Source organism: Oxyura jamaicensis, chromosome 2 (assembly GCF_011077185.1).
Source record: "Oxyura jamaicensis isolate SHBP4307 breed ruddy duck chromosome 2, BPBGC_Ojam_1.0, whole genome shotgun sequence".
In the NCBI taxonomy this organism is placed as follows: domain Eukaryota; kingdom Metazoa; phylum Chordata; class Aves; order Anseriformes; family Anatidae; genus Oxyura; species Oxyura jamaicensis.
The window spans coordinates 134,391,753-134,410,171 of NC_048894.1; the positions used below are offsets into that span (position 1 = coordinate 134,391,753).

The 18,419-nt window shown below is 43.6% G+C and overlaps 1 protein-coding gene and 1 long non-coding RNA gene across 3 annotated transcripts; both read left to right on the forward strand.

Moving 5' to 3' along the window:
• The first annotated feature begins 3,530 nt into the window (after positions 1–3,530).
• PDP1 (pyruvate dehyrogenase phosphatase catalytic subunit 1) lies at positions 3,531–10,691 on the forward strand. 2 transcript variants are annotated; one of them, XM_035317391.1, is made up of 3 exons: positions 3,568–3,682; positions 4,015–4,049; positions 6,700–10,691. In XM_035317391.1, exons 2-3 carry the CDS (start codon positions 4,019–4,021, stop codon positions 8,349–8,351), a joined length of 1,683 nt encoding a protein of 560 aa, XP_035173282.1. In that variant the 5' UTR covers positions 3,568–3,682; positions 4,015–4,018; the 3' UTR covers positions 8,352–10,691. The 2 variants fall into 2 exon arrangements, with proteins under 2 accessions (XP_035173284.1, XP_035173282.1); XM_035317393.1 differs by lacking the exon at positions 4,015–4,049 and having other exon boundaries at positions 3,531–3,682.
• Positions 10,692–13,251: 2,560 nt separating this feature from the next.
• Positions 13,252–17,628, forward strand: LOC118161762. The gene is made up of 2 exons (XR_004748155.1): positions 13,252–14,931; positions 15,447–17,628. It is a non-coding gene; the product is annotated as an uncharacterized LOC118161762 (long non-coding RNA).
• The last annotated feature ends 791 nt before the right edge of the window (positions 17,629–18,419 follow it).

Consider the following 18,419-nt stretch of genomic DNA (forward strand, 5'->3'; position numbering starts at 1 on the left):
GCCTACTTTGAAATGGGCAGCAGGCAGAAAGGAATCATCCGAGACAAACCTCCTGGACTAGATGCATTAGTGCTGCTGGTTCACTTAAGAGACATTTTTAAAAAGTCACTTTTGTAGGGCGTACCGTAAAACTTCAAAAACATTTGCCGCATCCAGCTGTGTGGAAGGAGGACAAATGTACCGTACGCAGCAAATGCTCCCTGAGAGGGCGGCAGAACACATAAATGTGCAGCCAAAACCTTTCTTTGAAGCAGTCTGAATGAAGATCACAGGCCGTCACTGTCTGCAGGTATTCTGCCTGCTTCGAGCTCTAATGACACATTTGTTTTTGCCACGTAATGCTTCTGATTTCTGCTAAAAATAAGTGATTGGAACAGACTTACATTGCTGTCATTGCTTCTGTGGAGCTTTCAGGAAAGGTGACAAGATTAGTTCAGTCTTGTCCTACCCTTCCCATTTATTCAGTACATGCCATGTTTCTCTGCCCTGTTTTCCCCTTTATTAGGCTTTTCTTTGGGCTTTCCAAACTTGTATGACTCTTCTATTTTTTTATGTTCCTGGTCAGCATGCCAGGTGGAAGAGTTTGATCTGTGCATACAATTTTGAGACAGGTTTTATAGGCGACTGCTCTTTTCACTAGGCACAGCAGCACAATGGCATTTCTGAAACACCGTGTGCAAACATATTGTTAAAACATTAAGCAGTCAAGGGCTATAAAATCAATCGAGGTATTAGCCTGTAGTCCTGAACCGCCTTTCGGTACAAATGAACCGATAAAATATTTATACATGAGGCACAAAAACTTGTTTAAACTAGAAGGCCTCGATTTAAAACAAAACCCTATTGCAATGATCTGTAATGCAGTCTCTCTGGAAAGCTTACGGAGAAAGCTTGAGGGTGACCACTGCAGCACTTCAGCTGCAGTGATAATGCATGGCTGCCTATCGGCTGCAGCGCAGAATTACCCCTGCTGGCAGCAGATACAGCGGACAGGAACGGATGCGTGCTGTCATGCTCCGCCGATAAACCCTGCATCCAGAGAAACAGGGAGACTTCACGTATTCCGAAGCAGCTGCGAGCAGTTGCTTTTCCAGGAGCACCTGATGCGAATGTCAAAACGGGGAGCAGCGTGTTTTTCTTCACGCGTTTTCTTTAAAGTCAGCAAAGCGATCGGTGGACTCAAAGTGCACTGAAAGGTCTTGGCAGCACCAAGGTGAGGAAAAAGCAAACCTAACTTTCCAGTCAGGCTGCAACGCGCAGCTTCTGGCACGCCGGCTCGCTCGTATCAGTTGAGGACCAAAATGTCAGCCAAGTTTCAGCATTTCAGATTTCATTTGCAGGATTTACACGCGAAGGCCAAATTTTCTCCTCTTCTCACTACGTTAAAATTCAGCTTCTACCTTTTGTTTAAAGAGACATGTGGGATCAACAGGATACGATCAGACAAGGAGCCACAGCCTCCCAAACCAGCTCTAAAAGTAGTTATTCTTGCCTTAAATCAGGAAGAAAAAGGAATGAATACGATAATCAGGGTGACATAACTCTTAACCTTGCAGTTTCACAGCATATTATGGGGAAAGGAATTAATGGTCACAAGATGTTCTGAAGACCAAAATTGCTAAATGCTAATTATTTTGTGGATTTTTTTTTTTCTCTGTAGATAACTATAGGCAGTGGCATTTTCTTCAAAAGTCAAACACGAATCCACTCTACAAAACCCGTACTTCCAGCTGGGAACAGGAGGTGATCAGTGGTGACTTCATCCCAACCCATTTCTGTGCATCTACTCATACAACGATCACTTAAACAGACCCAGGCACAGGGCTGTCTTCCCACGGGCTTTTATCTTCTGATGGAGAAAGAGGATGCCTCAATTGTGCCTTCTTACGTAGTCTTTAGGAACTTTCTAATCTTGGGCGCTTTACAGTCACTGCAAGTAGAAAATTATGTAAATGGTTGTTGTTACAGCACACCCTGCCAATCTATTGCTATCCATGTGCTACCGTTAAAAAAGCATGCAAATTATTCACCTCTCATGCCATTTAATGAAGTATTTTATGTGCAATGGTGTCTGTCAGATACCATTAACTTGCTTTTTACTCTAAAATGGGCTTCAAAGAGAGGATGATGGTATACTTTTTTAGATAAATGTCACAAAAGTTGCCCAGAACACCAATAAACAGTCATTTTCATATTTTGTGCTTTCAGCTACTACTGTGGAAGACCTGTATATTCAAGGATGGCATCATACCTTCCCAGCTGGTTTTCATATACAGGGTCACCAGGCAGAACTTTTTTATATCCTAGGTAGGCATCTTGAGTCTGTTGGGTAATACGCACAGAAATTTTCCTGTTTCCTCTCCTCATTTCTGTGTACATCTGTGAACAACCTACCAAAGTTGGATAAAGATGCAAATATATTCAAAATTAAGGTTTCGTTACAGCTGTTAAAGGAATGCTTATCGCAGCACTTCAGAGGTGGCTGCACATCTGCTGCCCACACCACACGGCTCAGCAGAGGGGCACCCTGGCCACCCTAGAACTGAGAGGCATGAGGGCACACGCACCTATGAAGAGAGATGCTCAAGGAAATCGAAACATTGCTGAATTTATGCTGTTCCTGTTTTCAAAAACGTATGCGGAGAATCCAGGCTGGCTCAAAGCATCTCAGAAAAAGCGGAGTGTTGCCCTGGAGATGTGGAACGGGGACAGGATTGTATCTAACAGGGGGAGAGAAAGGAATGGGAGGCCGCCACTGCTGCTGCCTGCTTCCTTGTGGGGCACGACGGGCGCTGCTCCTTTGGGCAAGGGCTGCTCCGGCCCCAGGGCTGCTGCCCTCAGGCTGTTCCTCGCCGGCAGCAGCTGCCCAAAACCCGATGTTCCCAGAAATGGGGCTGGTGCCAGTGAAACGCCAGGGCACAGACGAGAAGCAGAAGCCCCCAGTGTTGCAGCCCGGGCTTTGGCTGCCTCCCGCAGCGTTAACAGGCTTCGTGGCTGTGATGGCACCTCCGGAGCGTTTCAAGGGGGGACAAAAGAGCGCATTTCCCTCTTTTAAAGTTACTTCGGACTCAGAAATCAGCACGCCACACGGAAGCTTTTAACAACGCCCCTGCTTTCGGCTTTATTAACGGTTGGCAATGACAGGGCTCTGCCTCCTGACCCAGGAGGAAGCCAACACGCCTTTCCCTGCAGCTCCTTGGCTGCGCACCACGGGCCAGCAGGAGGCCGGGCACAGAGCCTCCACCACACATGGTGAGAAGAAGAAAAAGCGCTGGGAAGAGGCAGGCGCAGGGGCAGCCCCACGGGCACCGCCTCAGGAATCGCCTCAGGCATCGCCCCCACCCCGCCCCTGCCTCCCCCTCCCTCACGGGGGGCAGTGGGCGTGGTTTCGCCGCCGCCGCCTTCCCGCCTTCGCGCCCCTGCGCGCGCACGCAACGTCCCCTCCCCCTCTCCCTCCACCCGCGCGCCTCAGCTGCCGCCGAGCCTCCGCGTCACGTGCTCCCCCTTGCCCTCCTCGGCGGCCAATGGGCGGGCGCGCCGCGGGCCACGGAGCCTATATAAGGCGGCGCGCAGCGCGGCGGTCCCGGCAGTGAGGCGGCGGCGGCAGCGCGGGGGGGTGTGTGCGGGGCGGTGCCTGCAGTGGCGGCGGCTTCCCGGCTGCAGCCGTCTGGGAAGGAGCCAGGTGAGCCAGCTCTGGGGCGGCGCGGAGGGGGGGAGGCAGGGCTGGGGGGAGGCGGAGGAAGCGGCCGTGTTAACCTCGGGGGTATAGTGGTGGCCGGCGGGGTGGGCCGGGCCCTGCCCTGTCCCGGGGGAGCGGGCGGCGGCGGCTCGGTGTGTCCGCGGAGCGGCTGCGTGTGTGCTGTGCCTTCCTCCCGGCGTCCCTCCGGGTCGCTCCGTCTTCTCTAACGACCTCTCCGCCTTTGCTTCTTCGCCCTCTTTTCCCACCTCCCTTCCCCCCCCCCCCCCCCCACGGGCTTCTGCTTTGTGGATGTTGGCGGCTTCTTGTTGTGACAGGAGAATGTGTGTGTGCCCCGGGCCCAGGCGGATCGGTATGTATCTCATGTATCTCGCACCGGTGGGGGGGGCTTGGGGGTCCCCAGGGCTCAGCCTGGCCGGCAGCAGGCTCCTGGCCGCGCCGAGCCTGCCTCGTTCCTTCTCCCCTCCTCTCCAGCAGCCTCCAGGTCAGGTGTCTGACAGTGTGGTTAAGGAGGTGTTTTGGAGGAGCCTGGCTGAGCAGCGTCAAGTGGCCTTCGTAGGACAGTTGTAGTAAGCCCTTGTTTAAGGAAGGAGTAATATACTTCTGTTTTATCAGTATAGTCCTACAAACCCCATAAACTGACCATCTGGCTCATTATTTGCTGTTTTTGTGGCCTGAGAAGTAGTATTTGTACTGTGTTTTGGGCCTGAAGAGGCTTTTAATGCTGGCTTGATGCCAATCACCTGACACATCTTGGTTGCATAGTAAAATTTCTACTTAATATCTTTTCCTTTTGTCCAGTCATCTTCATCAACTTGAGGTCTTAAAGTACTGCAGGGCTAGCTGCAGTGTCTGCTTTTATTTTGCAGGGATAAACGGGAGAGACTTGGAATGGTTTCAGTTGATGTTGGTAGACTTGGAATTTCTTTGACTTGATCAGCTGCGTCTAAAATCAGGCACACAAAGCAGACTCGTAAAAGCTGGCATGGATTCATTGTGAGAGATGCAGGCAGTGGAAAATTGGAGGCTATTTTCTTCATGCATCCTCATAGGTTTCACTAAACCAAGGATAAAAAAATAAGCAAAATAACTTCAAGTGGCACTGCAGGGTCAGCAGTACATCTATAATTTTGCTTCTTCATGGGTCAGCAGCAAAGCTACTGGAACAGCTGTAGACCATGTATGGGTCAGCACTGAACTCAAGTATGTAGCAGCTGGGGAAGCTTGCCTCAGTTGGAGGCTAGCAGGAGACCAGTGCAAGATCCAAGGTGCTGCTGTAGACCTGGCACATCTGTAAAATGCTGAGGATCCCATTCTGTAATCAAAGTTGTTGCTTTTAAATGTCATGTGAAGAAATACACATAACTGTTACCAAAATAGCTCCTGTATAATTAGAAAGCAGTAATAGGCTTTAAAATCTATATTTGGAGTTGCAGTTCACTTCTGTCATACTGTGTGCATATGAAGTCTGGGCTGGAGAAAGATATTTTCTGGGAAACCAATGGCTAGCATAAATTTAGTGTGTGCCTGGGAGTTCAAGCCAGTGCACTGCTGCTAAGGATATAGACAGCTGGCTGGGGTCCACAGGACTATGACTGAAGCTCTCCCTGGTGGCTGAACCACAGAAAATGGGCCTCTTCAGGCATTGTAGCTGTCAGTAGGAGAGCTGGGAGAGGTCAGTGGACAAAAAAACTTTCTTAGTGCGAGTTTGGATTGACAAGCACTTCTTCAGGGAATGAAGATAAAATGTGAGAAAGCCAGTGGAATGGTAAAACATGAATTTTACTTTTCTCACTCACAAAATATGTAAAATGCTGAAAGCTACAGGGTCCACTCCTAAGGAGAACAAGCAGGCTTGCAGAGAAGAGCACTGCTTGCTTCCTTCTCTTCCGACACAGAGAATGGGGTGTGTTCATGTGTTTATTCTAGATACTTCTCAGATGATAGGCTGCCACAGAATTCTGATCAATGGAAAGCAGAGAATAGGTGAGAGACTATTGCCTAACAATAATAGTTAGGGCTGCAGAAGCCTTGTATAAGAACTCTAATTTTTTTTTTAGAAGGAGGAATGAAAAATTATTAGGGAAACTTATGTATGGTAAAGCATTAGTGTTTTCTTGGGCACTAAATTCAGTTATTTTATTGTAGCACTGACCTAGCTTTGGGTTAGTGTGCATGGCTCTCATCCAGTGATGGAAGAAAATAGGTTTTATGTAGTCTTTCAACTGACTAGCTTTTTTTTTTAGCAATTTATAATCCTAAAACTGAGGTAGATCAGCTGTTAGTAGCAGATGTAGGTTTTTTACCACTTATATTTTTATCTGATAAGCTAGAAATTTATCACCTAGACTCCTGTGGCTGCTTTGTGTGTATATATACACCATGTGTTACACAAGTGTGACAGTTTTGCATGTGAAAGGGTGGGGAGAAGGAACAAACCTTGCTATTGGCTTCTGTTTGCCTAAAATAGGTCTGCTGTCTGCTGCTTGCTTTTTATCATCTAAAGCATCTTCACCTTAGTGCTGGTTGTCTGTCATCTTGATGCTGTTCCTTGAAACTCACTGTTACGTGTTATCTCTTCAGTCTCACAAAGACTGCATCTTCCTGTGCCACATCCGGCTCTGTCAAGCTGGAATCTCAGGATCAGCAGGAAACCAAACCTTCATAGAAGCCTTGTGGAGCATGGCACTGCTCTGTTGCATTTCTGCGTGCTAATTGTTGCCTGAAACTTTATATGGAGCTGCATTGTCTGTCTGGATCGCTGTCACTTCCTTACTACTATTTGAGTGGGTGTAAGAGCTACTGCATCTATGCTGAGCTTCTGAGTATGATACAGCTTAGTTTGTTACAGCCCAGCGCTGTATAAACAAGCACTTCTTCCTCTTCTGTTTATTTCATATTAAAAGCAACTTCATTTAGGAGCTGTAAATGTCTTAACACAGGCTTTTGGGGAAAAATCTGTTAGCTGTCCCCCTAAGCACAGTTGTTTTCTTGTATTTCAGCAATTCCAGTCCGAAGCTCCAGGCTGCCATTGCTGTCTGATGCCATGCCAGCGCCAACTCATCTGTTCCCATTGATTCGTAACTGTGAGATTAGCAGAATATGCAGTACTGTTTGTTACTGCCACCATAAACATCTGTGTTGCTTTTCCTCTCATTTTGCTCACGGTCACTTCAGATATGCACCTCAGAAGAGATTTGCAGCACTTTATAGGCCAAAGGAGAAATTTAATCATTTTATTCATGCGAGGGATTATGCTTCTACGCCACAGAGATTTTACCTCACTCCTCCGCAGGTCAACAGCATCCTGAAGGCAAATGAATACAGTTTTAAAGTCCCAGAGTTTGATGGGAAGAATGTGAGTTCTGTCCTTGGCTTTGATAGCAACCAGTTGCCTGCTAATGCTCCAATCGAAGACCGGAGAAGCGCTGCCACTTGCTTACAGACACGAGGGATGCTTCTGGGTGTGTTTGATGGCCATGCAGGCTGTGCTTGTGCTCAAGCTGTCAGTGAGAGACTGTTCTACTACATTGCTGTCTCTTTGTTACCTCATGAGACTTTACTTGAAATAGAAAATGCTGTGGAAAGCGGTAGAGCTCTGTTGCCTATTCTGCAGTGGCACAAGCATCCCAATGATTACTTTAGCAAAGAAGCTTCCAAGCTTTACTTCAATAGTCTGAGGACTTACTGGCAGGAGCTGATTGATCTCAATAGTGGAGAGACTACGGATGTGAAAGAAGCTTTAATTAATGCTTTTAAGAGGCTTGATAATGATATTTCTCTAGAAGCTCAAGTAGGAGATCCAAATTCTTTTCTTAACTACCTGGTACTGCGAGTAGCATTTTCTGGTGCAACTGCCTGTGTGGCCCATGTAGATGGTGTTGACTTGCATGTGGCAAACACAGGTGACAGCAGGGCAATGCTTGGGGTTCAGGAAGAAGATGGCTCTTGGTCTGCAGTTAATCTCTCCTATGACCACAATGCACAAAACGAGCGTGAAGTGGAACGTGTCAAAACGGAGCATCCCAAGTCTGAAGAGAAGAGTCTTGTGAAACAAGACCGTCTCCTGGGCCTGCTGATGCCTTTCAGAGCTTTCGGAGATGTGAAGTTTAAGTGGAGTATTGAACTACAGAAGAGAGTAGTTGAGTCGGGCCCAGATCAGCTGAATGACAACGAATACACAAAGTTTATTCCTCCAAATTATCACACTCCCCCTTACCTCACAGCTGAGCCAGAGGTCATCCATCACAAATTAAGGCCGCAGGATAAGTTTCTGGTTTTGGCTACTGATGGGCTGTGGGAGACTATGCACAGGCAAGATGTGGCTAGAATCGTAGGGGAGTACCTCACTGGGGTTCACCACCAACAGCCCATAGCTGTCGGTGGTTATAAGGTAACTCTGGGACAGATGCATGGTCTCTTAACAGAAAGAAGAGCGAGGATCTCTTCAGTATTTGAAGATCAGAATGCAGCGACTCACCTGATCCGTCATGCAGTGGGCAATAACGAGTTTGGCACTGTGGATCATGAGCGGCTGTCCAAGATGCTTAGTCTTCCAGAAGAGCTGGCTCGCATGTATAGAGATGACATTACAATTATCGTGGTGCAGTTCAACTCGCATGTTATAGGTGCATGTCAAAATGAGGAACTGTGAATTTCCACTTAGGGAACTCGTTACCAAAGCTGTAACGATGGCCAGTACGAGCAGCAGATGGAAAAACAGACAAACTCAATAAGTGAGCAAATTGGTAGCTTGCTAGATTCAACATAATCTATTGTTCCTGCCTTCCCACAGAGCTCTAGATGGAGGGGGAGTGCTATTGACCTAACATAACTTGAAGAGGAAGTCACAGTTTGGGAAAAGAGGTTTTTGTAATAACTTTGCACTATTGATTTCATGAATGCTGCTAGAACAGTGTCTTGCATTTGGCAGAGCTGCATGAGGGAGGGAAGGGAGGACTAAGAATTAACTACCAAACATCTGGCTGTTCAAGAAACAAAGCCTGTTAACATCTGTAAATATCACTGTCTTAAAAGATGAGTAACAAGGAATGTTGTTGAATTCTTACAGGGCTAATTCTTGCTGAGTAGGTGTGGTTATTTGTGAATATATTGACAACCTTTTCCTCTGAGTAGGAGGATGACTTTAACGGAGTAGGTCTTCGACGTAACAAAGTTATCTCACTCATATAGACAATGTCATTTGCTTAAGGATATTTGTCTAAGTGTTGACTTTCAATGCAGGTCTAAGCCATAATCAATACTTGAGATTCTGTTCTGGTTTAATCATATCTTTATATGCAGTGACTTCTAAATGTCTGTGCATCAATAGCTTCTTGGCTTGTGGGTTTCTGCACAACTTGTAGGGCAATAATACATTACAACATGCAGTTAAGATACCAAGTAACTTCGTGGAGGACTTCAGGATGAAGAAATTTCAGACTCCTCAGAAAGAGTCTATGTTGCTAGTCAAGACTGTGTTGGCTTTCCTAAAGGTCGTGTCCTTCATGTATATCCACCTTGTCTGGTGTTACTTATCTGGTAAGATAAACCTTCACCTGAAAAGATCAGGAAATCATTACTAACCTCATTGTGGCTTTGCAATTTGCACTCGTTTTTACTTTGGCTGTTTCAAGTGGTCACACAATGGATGTCTTGCACTTGAACACATATTTGTAAGAATGTCAGTTTTAGAAACTACAAATTACAAAAAATGAAGTATGGCTTGTACATAGGGTTTTAGTTGGGAAACTAACTGGCATGCATGGGTACGTTTAGTGGCTTTTTTCTCGCAGCTTTATTAGCAGCTCTGGTTCTCTGGACAGCTGGTGTATGCATGTTCTTACAGTCCAGAATGTTACCACATGGCAGTCTCCTGAATGGGTCTGTTTAGCTTGTAGTGGTTGAATTTGAACTTAAAAAGTAGCATCCTGGACTAAACTCGTGTGCCTAAAGTTGTTGGGCTCGTAACTGTAAAAAGTAGGGACTGACAACTATCGTAAAGGTTGTCATTGCATCTGTTTGACATGTTGCATTGTACAGATTCCTCTTAAGCTGCCCTTAATTTAAAAATTGAAATGCTGGCTAAAATACCAGTCCTTGGTGACTGAGAGAATACTGGTAACTTGATTCCTGTGTTCTGGAGAAACTCTAGATGAATCATAGGTCAGCATATTTGATTTCACAGAGGTGTTTCAGCTAAAATAACCTCCTTAAGCCTTTATCATTGCCAATTAAAAAAAAAAAAAAGCCCAGCTTAGTTTGGTTAGTTGAGTAATGTGGCACTTTCCACTAAATACAAGTATTTCCAGCTAAGCCTACTGTTACACTTAGCTTGAACAACAAACCTGTGCTGTAGTAAACATTGGCTCCTCAAATTCACGGAGTGCTGTGTGTACTTAGTGGCCTGCAGCTTTAATATGCCTTTCTTTACCCAGCCTGAAAATACCAGGATCAACTTTGCTGTAAGGTTAATGATATCTTAAGTTTGCATCCAAGATGTGAACAGCCCTTCTTTATTTGAAGGGAAAAGGGGAACTCTAAAATGCTTAGACAAGTACTGGCTGTTGACATTGCTTCTGTATGTTGTGTTTTGGTGCCTGTCTTTAGCTAGGTCAGTAGACTTCATGTTCTTCTATCATTCAAATGCAGTATGTATCTAAGCTGTTACAGTATTTAACTTTCTTACTTTTTTTTACTGTTAAAGCTCTATTACATGTATTGATGTATTTAACCTATGATTCTTGACATGGATTTGGTACAAGTCATGGCTAAAAGAAATGAATATTGGTCCCATGTACACAATTTTTGAGGAAAAGCTGCTTTTTGTAGTAAAGATGCATATGTATGGGGTCAGACAATAGTATTTATGTATTGCTTGGAGACTTGCTCAGTATGTATGCAGTGAACAGAAACAGCGTAACTGCCTGCTGAACAGGTGATCTGAACAAATGTCTTTTAATAGATTCCAATAAAATGATCAATTACGCAGAAATTCATGTGTTTTGGATTAATATAGAATGCACTAGTGGCTCTGCCAGGGGTGGAGCCCATGGAGCTCTTTTCGTTTCAAGAGTGTGTTCTGTTGTGTAGTCACAGTTATGAATAGACCAGATGGCTCAACAATGTGAAGCATAAATGGAAACAGGCTGGGAACTGGGCTTCAAAGCTTTCAAATGCCATAGAGGGTTGAACCCTACATCAGGTGTGCCGGTGCTGCCGCCTGCTGGCAGTACCGCTTAAATCCTCCCTGTCGGTACCTCTTGAGCATCCCCATCAGTTCCCTTTCCCTCACTGTTCCCTCGGGAGGGGACATGGGGGTGCTGCAGACAAAGCAGGCTTCCGCAGTGCACAGAAATTCGAGGCAACAACATAAATTGTGGGCTGTACCGTATACAGAGCAACGTTTCATAAGCAAATGATCTATAATACATGCAGGTCAAAATGGCAATGACTTGATGGTAAACTAAAAAGGAGCAGCTCTTACACCAGGGGCTAAGAATATGCTCTGGATTGTTCACCAAGCCTGTTGCAGGGAGTATTGGTATGTTCTATGGAAGGAAGCTGCAGCGAATGCTTTTTTTCCAAAATACAAGTTCTACAGCTTCAGGTATATGGCATAACCCAGATGGATGGCTCAATTATGACAGTCAACACAAGCCTTCAAGTTCTCCTTTAAGTCAATATCTTTAAGTGGTTCTAGATAAGTATGCCAACAACTGTTCTGCAGTAACAATCCTAGGTAAGGGGGGAGTGGGAAATCTTCCCATGGTCTGCTTTCATTTTAAGGATCTAACTCTATTCCCTTGTGTTTAAAAATGGTATGTGTTATAAAATTCTGCCAAAAGCAAACATGTTACAGCTGTTACTGTGATAGCTTCCCCATTCTCAGTTTGCCTTTTGTATGCAGGACTTGATGAGTTGAGAACTTTTTTTTCCATTTCCTTACCATAGGGCAGAGTTCTGCATGTAGTGCTCCTAAAATGTGGTGTGTGCTGTAAGAGCAAAGTCTCATCATGACACGCTGTTTATAGCTGGACTCTTAGACTTGGGTTTCTGTACTTTGAACTGTTCTGGAGCAAAAGGATGTCTGCTAACAGCTTCCAGTGAGCATGCTACAAAATGGTTAGACTGCTTTTTCCTTCCTCTGGGGGAGGCATATCTGTAATGAGATTACCTGGTGTAGGTGGATAATTCAGGTTTTCAGTCCTGCCCATTTGAAATGTCCCAGGCTCCCTGATGCAGACAGTGTCTGGTTTCATGACTTACAATAACTCCATGCCACCTGATTTGCACCAGTGATCTTTATCAGCGTGACTGCTGAACAGTCAGCAGTGCTGCTGCACAGCAGTGCAAGAACAGCACCAGCACCAGGTGTTTGGGCGTGCCAGGGGAATAGTCCATGCAGTTAATAGTTTTTTTTCTATGTAGGAAGCTCCTTGTTGCTGTTCAGTAACATGTAAATAGAAACAATCTACAGAGATGGAATATCAAATGTTAAAATGTCCTGTCTTTAGTTTGAGGAAAGCTGAGAAGGAAGCCCACCCTGTGGGCAGGATGGGAAGAAGCTTTCCTGCAGCCCGCCAGCTGGCACGCTCTGGGTTGATGTAGTTACCTTACTATATGGAACAACGAAGAAGTTAAGTTAAACTTATTGAAATGAGTCCAAAGTGACTGTTTCCAGAGATCTGTGTCCTCCTGAGAGGTGCTTCAAGTGTGATAGTAGTGCTTTGGTAGATGCCTTTTTCTGTTATGTTTGGAGGCTTAAGTATATAGAAGTTGATGAGATACTTCACTGCTGTTTATCGGTTCCTGTCTTAATACAAAGAAGCTTTAACCGAAAGAGGCTTCAGAATGAATGCATTCATGCCTTAAAATGGTAGTTTAGCTGTTTTGTCCTTCTCTATTTTAATATGAAAGGCTGCTTTTGCCAAATGTTTTCACTTTCAGCATTTTGCCTTTTACTCAGCAGTGAATGCAGAAAGTCGTTCACATCTTCCAACGATCTGTCTGCCCTTAGGTGTTCTTTGTGTAGGAAAAAGGCTTGCTGATGCCTTCTGGATTAAATTATTTGTTCAACAGCTACAGCATATTTAATTGTTCTGCAAACAAGGAGGTGTCCCTTTGTCAGGAGCATTATTAACTAAATGCAAACTCATTATCAGAGTACTTCTCAGTTGTATTAACTCGATTTACCAGATCTTGATTAGGGGGGTTATTTCTTTTAGATTAATTTCATAACATACCATGTTAGTAGTTCAGAGATTAAGCACAAATGTTATCAAATACCTGTGCAGTGAAGGAAACATACAAATTCACTTTTTTTTTCCTATCCCAGCCAGCTGATATTAAACACTGATGACTGACTTTAATTCTTGTTTTATGAAAGCCAAATTTGGAGCTAATCTCAAATTGCCTGTATCATTTTAAGTATGTTCTTGGTGGAGGGGAGAGAAAATAAATTTTGTGAGTGATGTGTCCTTTAAACAGAAATCCGATTTGAATTCTGATCCTTTGATTTGGTTTGCCATCCCCTTGAATGCTGAAACAAGCCACATTAATTGTGCTCACTGTGCAGTTTGAATGAAGGAAGAATCAGAAGAACTGAACTCAGTCACTTGGCAGATTTCAGTAGTAATAAATTGCCCCCAGTGGTAATCTGATGATAAATCCAGGGTCATATTTGTGATACAATAGAAAAACCTGTCCTCATTGCTTTTCCTTCTGGTTATGTCTTCTGTCTTGCTTCTGTCCCTATGTATATTTTAACAATAGATGGCAGGGTAATGGGCAGGGATAACTTTCCGACCTTCATAATTGGATCACTGAGTTGGCAGCAGCACTGTGCTGTGAATACAAAAGCAATCTGAGATGAAAAAATGCTCATCTGTTCTCTGTGCTGTAAGGCCTTGGTGTTAAAACCTTGTCTTGTGTGCTAATGTCAGTGTACAAGTCTTCTGGAAAAACTGCATTTATTGCAAGTGACTCACCTAATTGCTTGTGAAACTTTCCAGGGTTACATCAAATGCACCACAAGGAAGTTCAGGCACTGAACTGATAATGGCAAAGTACTTTCTTGTGGCAATTAACAGGAAATTAGTTTTTTTTTTTGGATATGAACTAATAAAAGGAGTAGACTAAAAAGTTACTCCAAAAAATAAATCAGGACTATTCAGCAACAATGTGGAGGATGGCCCTAGACTTCTGATTGTTTTGAGATGTTTCTGCCTGTACACTTTCATCTCTCTCTGGGCAGGAAAAAAAAAATAATTGAAAACCAGCTGGGTGTGTATCTGTGCCTGTCTGAATCAGAGCTGACTGGCTTTACAGATTGCAGATGGCGTTGTGAATGGCTGTTTGATGTCATGGTAGGTCTTTCTTTTTGACCAGGAAAATCGTCCTTGACTTCTTATTATAGATTTTGTAACTGGTAAGTTCTGTTTAATACAACTTGCCAAACTATTTCTGTAGCATCACGATCAGTCCATTTTCAATATCCTGTATCTGTGCTTAAGGGTAGCATTTGTTAGTGCCTCATGTAATTGCAAAGTTAATCCAGTTAGATCTGTCTGTGTGTGGTGTCACATGGCTTTCAGCTAGCTTTCAGAACAGGAAAAACCCAATGAAAAACAGGGAAATGGTGACGTTAACAGGAAAACACCCCAGGAGCTGATACAACCACGCGTTAAGCCCAGCTCTCTACAGAAGCTTTGAGTTCATGAAGTGAGTCAGCCCCCTATGACTTTTCTGACAGAACTGCTGCAAGCCTATAACCTTTAATTCTGCAGGTGCCCCCTGTTGCCCATCGCTGCTGCTGCCTTGCCATGCTGGTGGCTAACATCTGGGCTACTGTTTTCCAGGATTTCATGGACTGTGCAAGTTTTGTGGACAGATCCATACCAGCTTTAGTTTAAGACCCCTAAATCTGGGTACCTGTGTGCATGCACATGTGCTGGGTGTCTAAGCTCCTGCTGCAGATGGCGGAGCTGGATTCAGTACAGGCCATGGAGCTTTAATGTGGGAGCTGTTCAGCCCACTCCAAAACACCTCCGTTCAACTCCACTGACTGCACCAGCAGCTTGGTCATCTTGTTCACGTGCAGGCAGCTCTGTCGGGTGCTCGTGGAGGCACGTCTCAGCCTTCATTTCCAGAGCCTTCAAGGACACGATCATCCTGCAGTTCCTGCACAACTAACACATCCTGGTTTTTGAATTCAGCGTTGTACCTAACTACCTGTAAGTAGCCCTATTCTATCTTTGCCTGTTGGTCCATTAGGTAAATGGAAGTGCCTGTCATGCCCACTGTCTTATTATTCTTACGTTGACCTACACTGGTAGGGTGTAGAACATGTCTCTCTTGGGCTGTAGGTTTTTCCTCCCATGCTGCCATTACACTGAACTCCCTTTATTTTCCCTGGTTTTAAGTGAGCAACATATGATTTCCTTGTAATCCCTAAAAACTGTCCTTTACTTGTAGTTAATAGTACAGAAGGGAGTCTTCTAGCAGGGAGTCGCACAGAAGTGTAATGTAGCAGCGGAGGGCAGACTTGCTGGTGAAGCTGTAGCGAACACTAATTGTAGCGAGCACTAACATGAAGGTGTCTGAGGAGCTGTCTACCTCAGTGTCAGAGACGCAGCTAAGTATAAAATACATTATGAATGTTTCTGAGGAGCTAGCTGGCAGTATTTCTTTTGTGGTGTTTGTACCACGTTTATGTAACTTTGTGCTGTTTCATCTGAATCTTTTCCAGGCAGGTGAAAAGAAGCCATAGGTGCTCTTTTCTGACATCTGAATAAGGCTACTGACTACTGGTACTTCAACAAGATTAGATAAGAAGCTATTGTGAAAATCCAACAGACCATGAAGTACAAGGAGGGGAGAAAATAATACAAGGCCAGGTCCCCAAAATAGCAAATACCTCCCTCCCTCCCCTCCAGCTTGGTAGCTGGCAAGCATTCAAGCTGATATTACTTGCATTCTTAAAGCCACTTCAGCAAACAATATTTTATGAAGGAAAATTGCCTGAGATATGACAAGGGTTTGAACAGGTGGAATGTGTCGTTATTGAATTTGTTCAATGATGATTCAGACACCTTCGTCTTCTGAATTTGCTAACCTGTGTTGGAATAGAAATCTGAGTGCTATGTGCCCTATTTCCTGACGCAGCTTCTTGCAGGAGCCTTTGAAGACCGTCACAGCTGTGAGATTAAAAGCTCGGTTCCAAAGTCAGGGAATTGTGAAAGTCTTTGATATGAGATCAAGCCTCCCAGTGTATTAACACAAAGGGTGCTTGAAAGCTCCAACTTGGTGCCTTAGTTACCTTTAAAAAATAAAAATAAAAATTATTCAAGATCTGTCCAGCTAATAAAGAGACAGAAAAAGCACATCCTATCCTCTAAGGCAACAATGAAATGGCAGTAAGTACATGGCTTCAGAGAAGCAGCAGAATGTGTAGTTTTTCAATAGTACACAAATATAGTGAGAGTGAATCCTTGGAAAAAAAAAGGCAAACCTAAGGAGGAAAATAACACCATAATATGTCTTTGAAGCTGAAATTATACACATGAAAGAAAATCGGACTGTTATAAAACATATCCAGAAAGGTAGCACAATAAACTATAACAATGTGAGATGGATTTTATCAGGTACAGTGGTGACATGGTCCTGCTCAAAAAAAGCAACTGAGTGAATGTATGATCAGAAATAGCTGAATGGCTAAGGCAAAGACTAAAAAGCTGCTGCTTCCAACCAAAACGAAACCGAACAAAACACAGGCGCTGCTGTTTTAATTTCTAATGAGGCTTGCTTTACCACTTTAGTATCCAAAGCTGAAAACAGACAAGTCAGCAAGACAAATTTATGAGTGCAGGAAACCTTAAAACCAAGGCAGTACATTTTTGATTTTTATATTGCTATGGCCCTTTGGTGCAGAAGGGAGACAGAAAGCCTGGGGGAAGGAAGAAAAAAGGAACAGAGACTAAACAGAGAAAAGAAATCACAGCTGAGAAGCACCTGTAGAAAAGATGGAAGAAATGTAGAAAAGCACATACAGAAGGTAGCTGGCACATGAGAGTTCATTTAGCTTCTTTATTGCATTGTCAAGGATAGTGTGCAGTCAATAATCCATCATATCTTTTTTCATGTCACAGCCTGGTGAGGTTATTTTTCTCCATTCCCTGTTGTTTATCATCTTGTCACTTTGTTTTCTTTTTCCATCAGCCTCCAAAGTCTAATCTGAATGATTGCAGTATATTTCAGATTGTTGTGCCTACAGGCTGTGTTTGTAGACCATTAAGAGCTATGCTTGGCTTGCAATGTAGTTAAAAGCAGCTATACGCTGACATTTGTACAGTTAAAATGTAAAAATTGAGTGTTTTCTCTCATATGTTCTCATACCAGTTGCTGCCCAAATGAATACTAATTGTTGTGGCATTCCCTTGTTCACCAAATTTTTCTAGGTCTCTGTATCTTGGGTGATGCTATGGTCCTGAAGACAAAGTACAGAAAGTTAATTTTGGCTTTCTTGAATTGCTCTAATACAATGGAAGTGCCAGCTCATGTTCACAGTATGTTGGTTGTGGGCATACTTGAAACAAAATCTTCTCAGGGCACTGAGAGACCCTGCCTGTCCCACAGAGAACGTCAAATGACTGTGTCATCTACTGCCAGGAAGGCAGTAAACCATCAGGTGACAGCATTGTTTGCAAAACTGGGATCATCACATGATTCCTGGCAGCTGCAATTTCATAAAGGAAGACCTATGATTTATATCATAAGGTAGCTTTCTGTGAGGTTTTGTTTCCAGACACACCCTCTGAAATAAATTTAGTTCCTAAAATACTCCACTGGTGAGTGTTTGGCAGAGCAATGTGCAAGTCTGCATTGAGGATGTGATAATTCGGGTGAAAACTGCAAGAAATGTAACTCCAACATACATTTGGACTTGGCGGTAGTGAATTGTTGAATTATTAAACTGACATTTCTCACTATGCAGTAAGGAAAAATGACATTTTACAATATCAGAGTAATAGGGACAATATGCCAAGACCTAGCAGCAGGGCAGAACAGGAATGCAAAACCCAGTCAATAACAAAATGGACTCAGATCTTAGACATAATAACTTAATGGGCAATGCTATATGTATGTCAATAAAACACTATTTTTCTGAATCAGAGTTTGTAAAATGAAGAGAAATACTCAGTTCAGCTGTAAAAAAAAATCCTCTTTAAATTTAAAGTTTTCTTATAAAAGAGGAAGAAGAAGAGACAATGAGGACACAGAAAATGTTTGATTAAATTGACATTAGCTTTGATCTCCTCCTGATTTTAAGGCACCAGACCTACCCAATATGTTAATGTTTCCAGATGTTTTTACAGGAGGAAACTAAGAAGCAGCCAAAGTTAGGACGCTTGCAAAAGACATCTTGGATTCAAAATGTGTATTCATTTTCATATGCTTAAATCCTTGTGCAAGCATTCACGTACACGAATTTTCTGAGTCATTGTCTGGAGAAGCAGTGCAGAACAATAGTACTTTCAAATTATTTTGTTGCCATTTTTTTCTAAAACATTCAGTTAAATTAAAACAGTATTTTGTCACTAAAGAATTTGAATAAATGACCCTAACTCTTTAAAGTCCCAAACGCTTTATAGCAGCTCTTTACTATTAATTCCTTCATGATTTGTAATTAGTCACTTGAAAGAAGGTCAGAAGGAGGAAATTG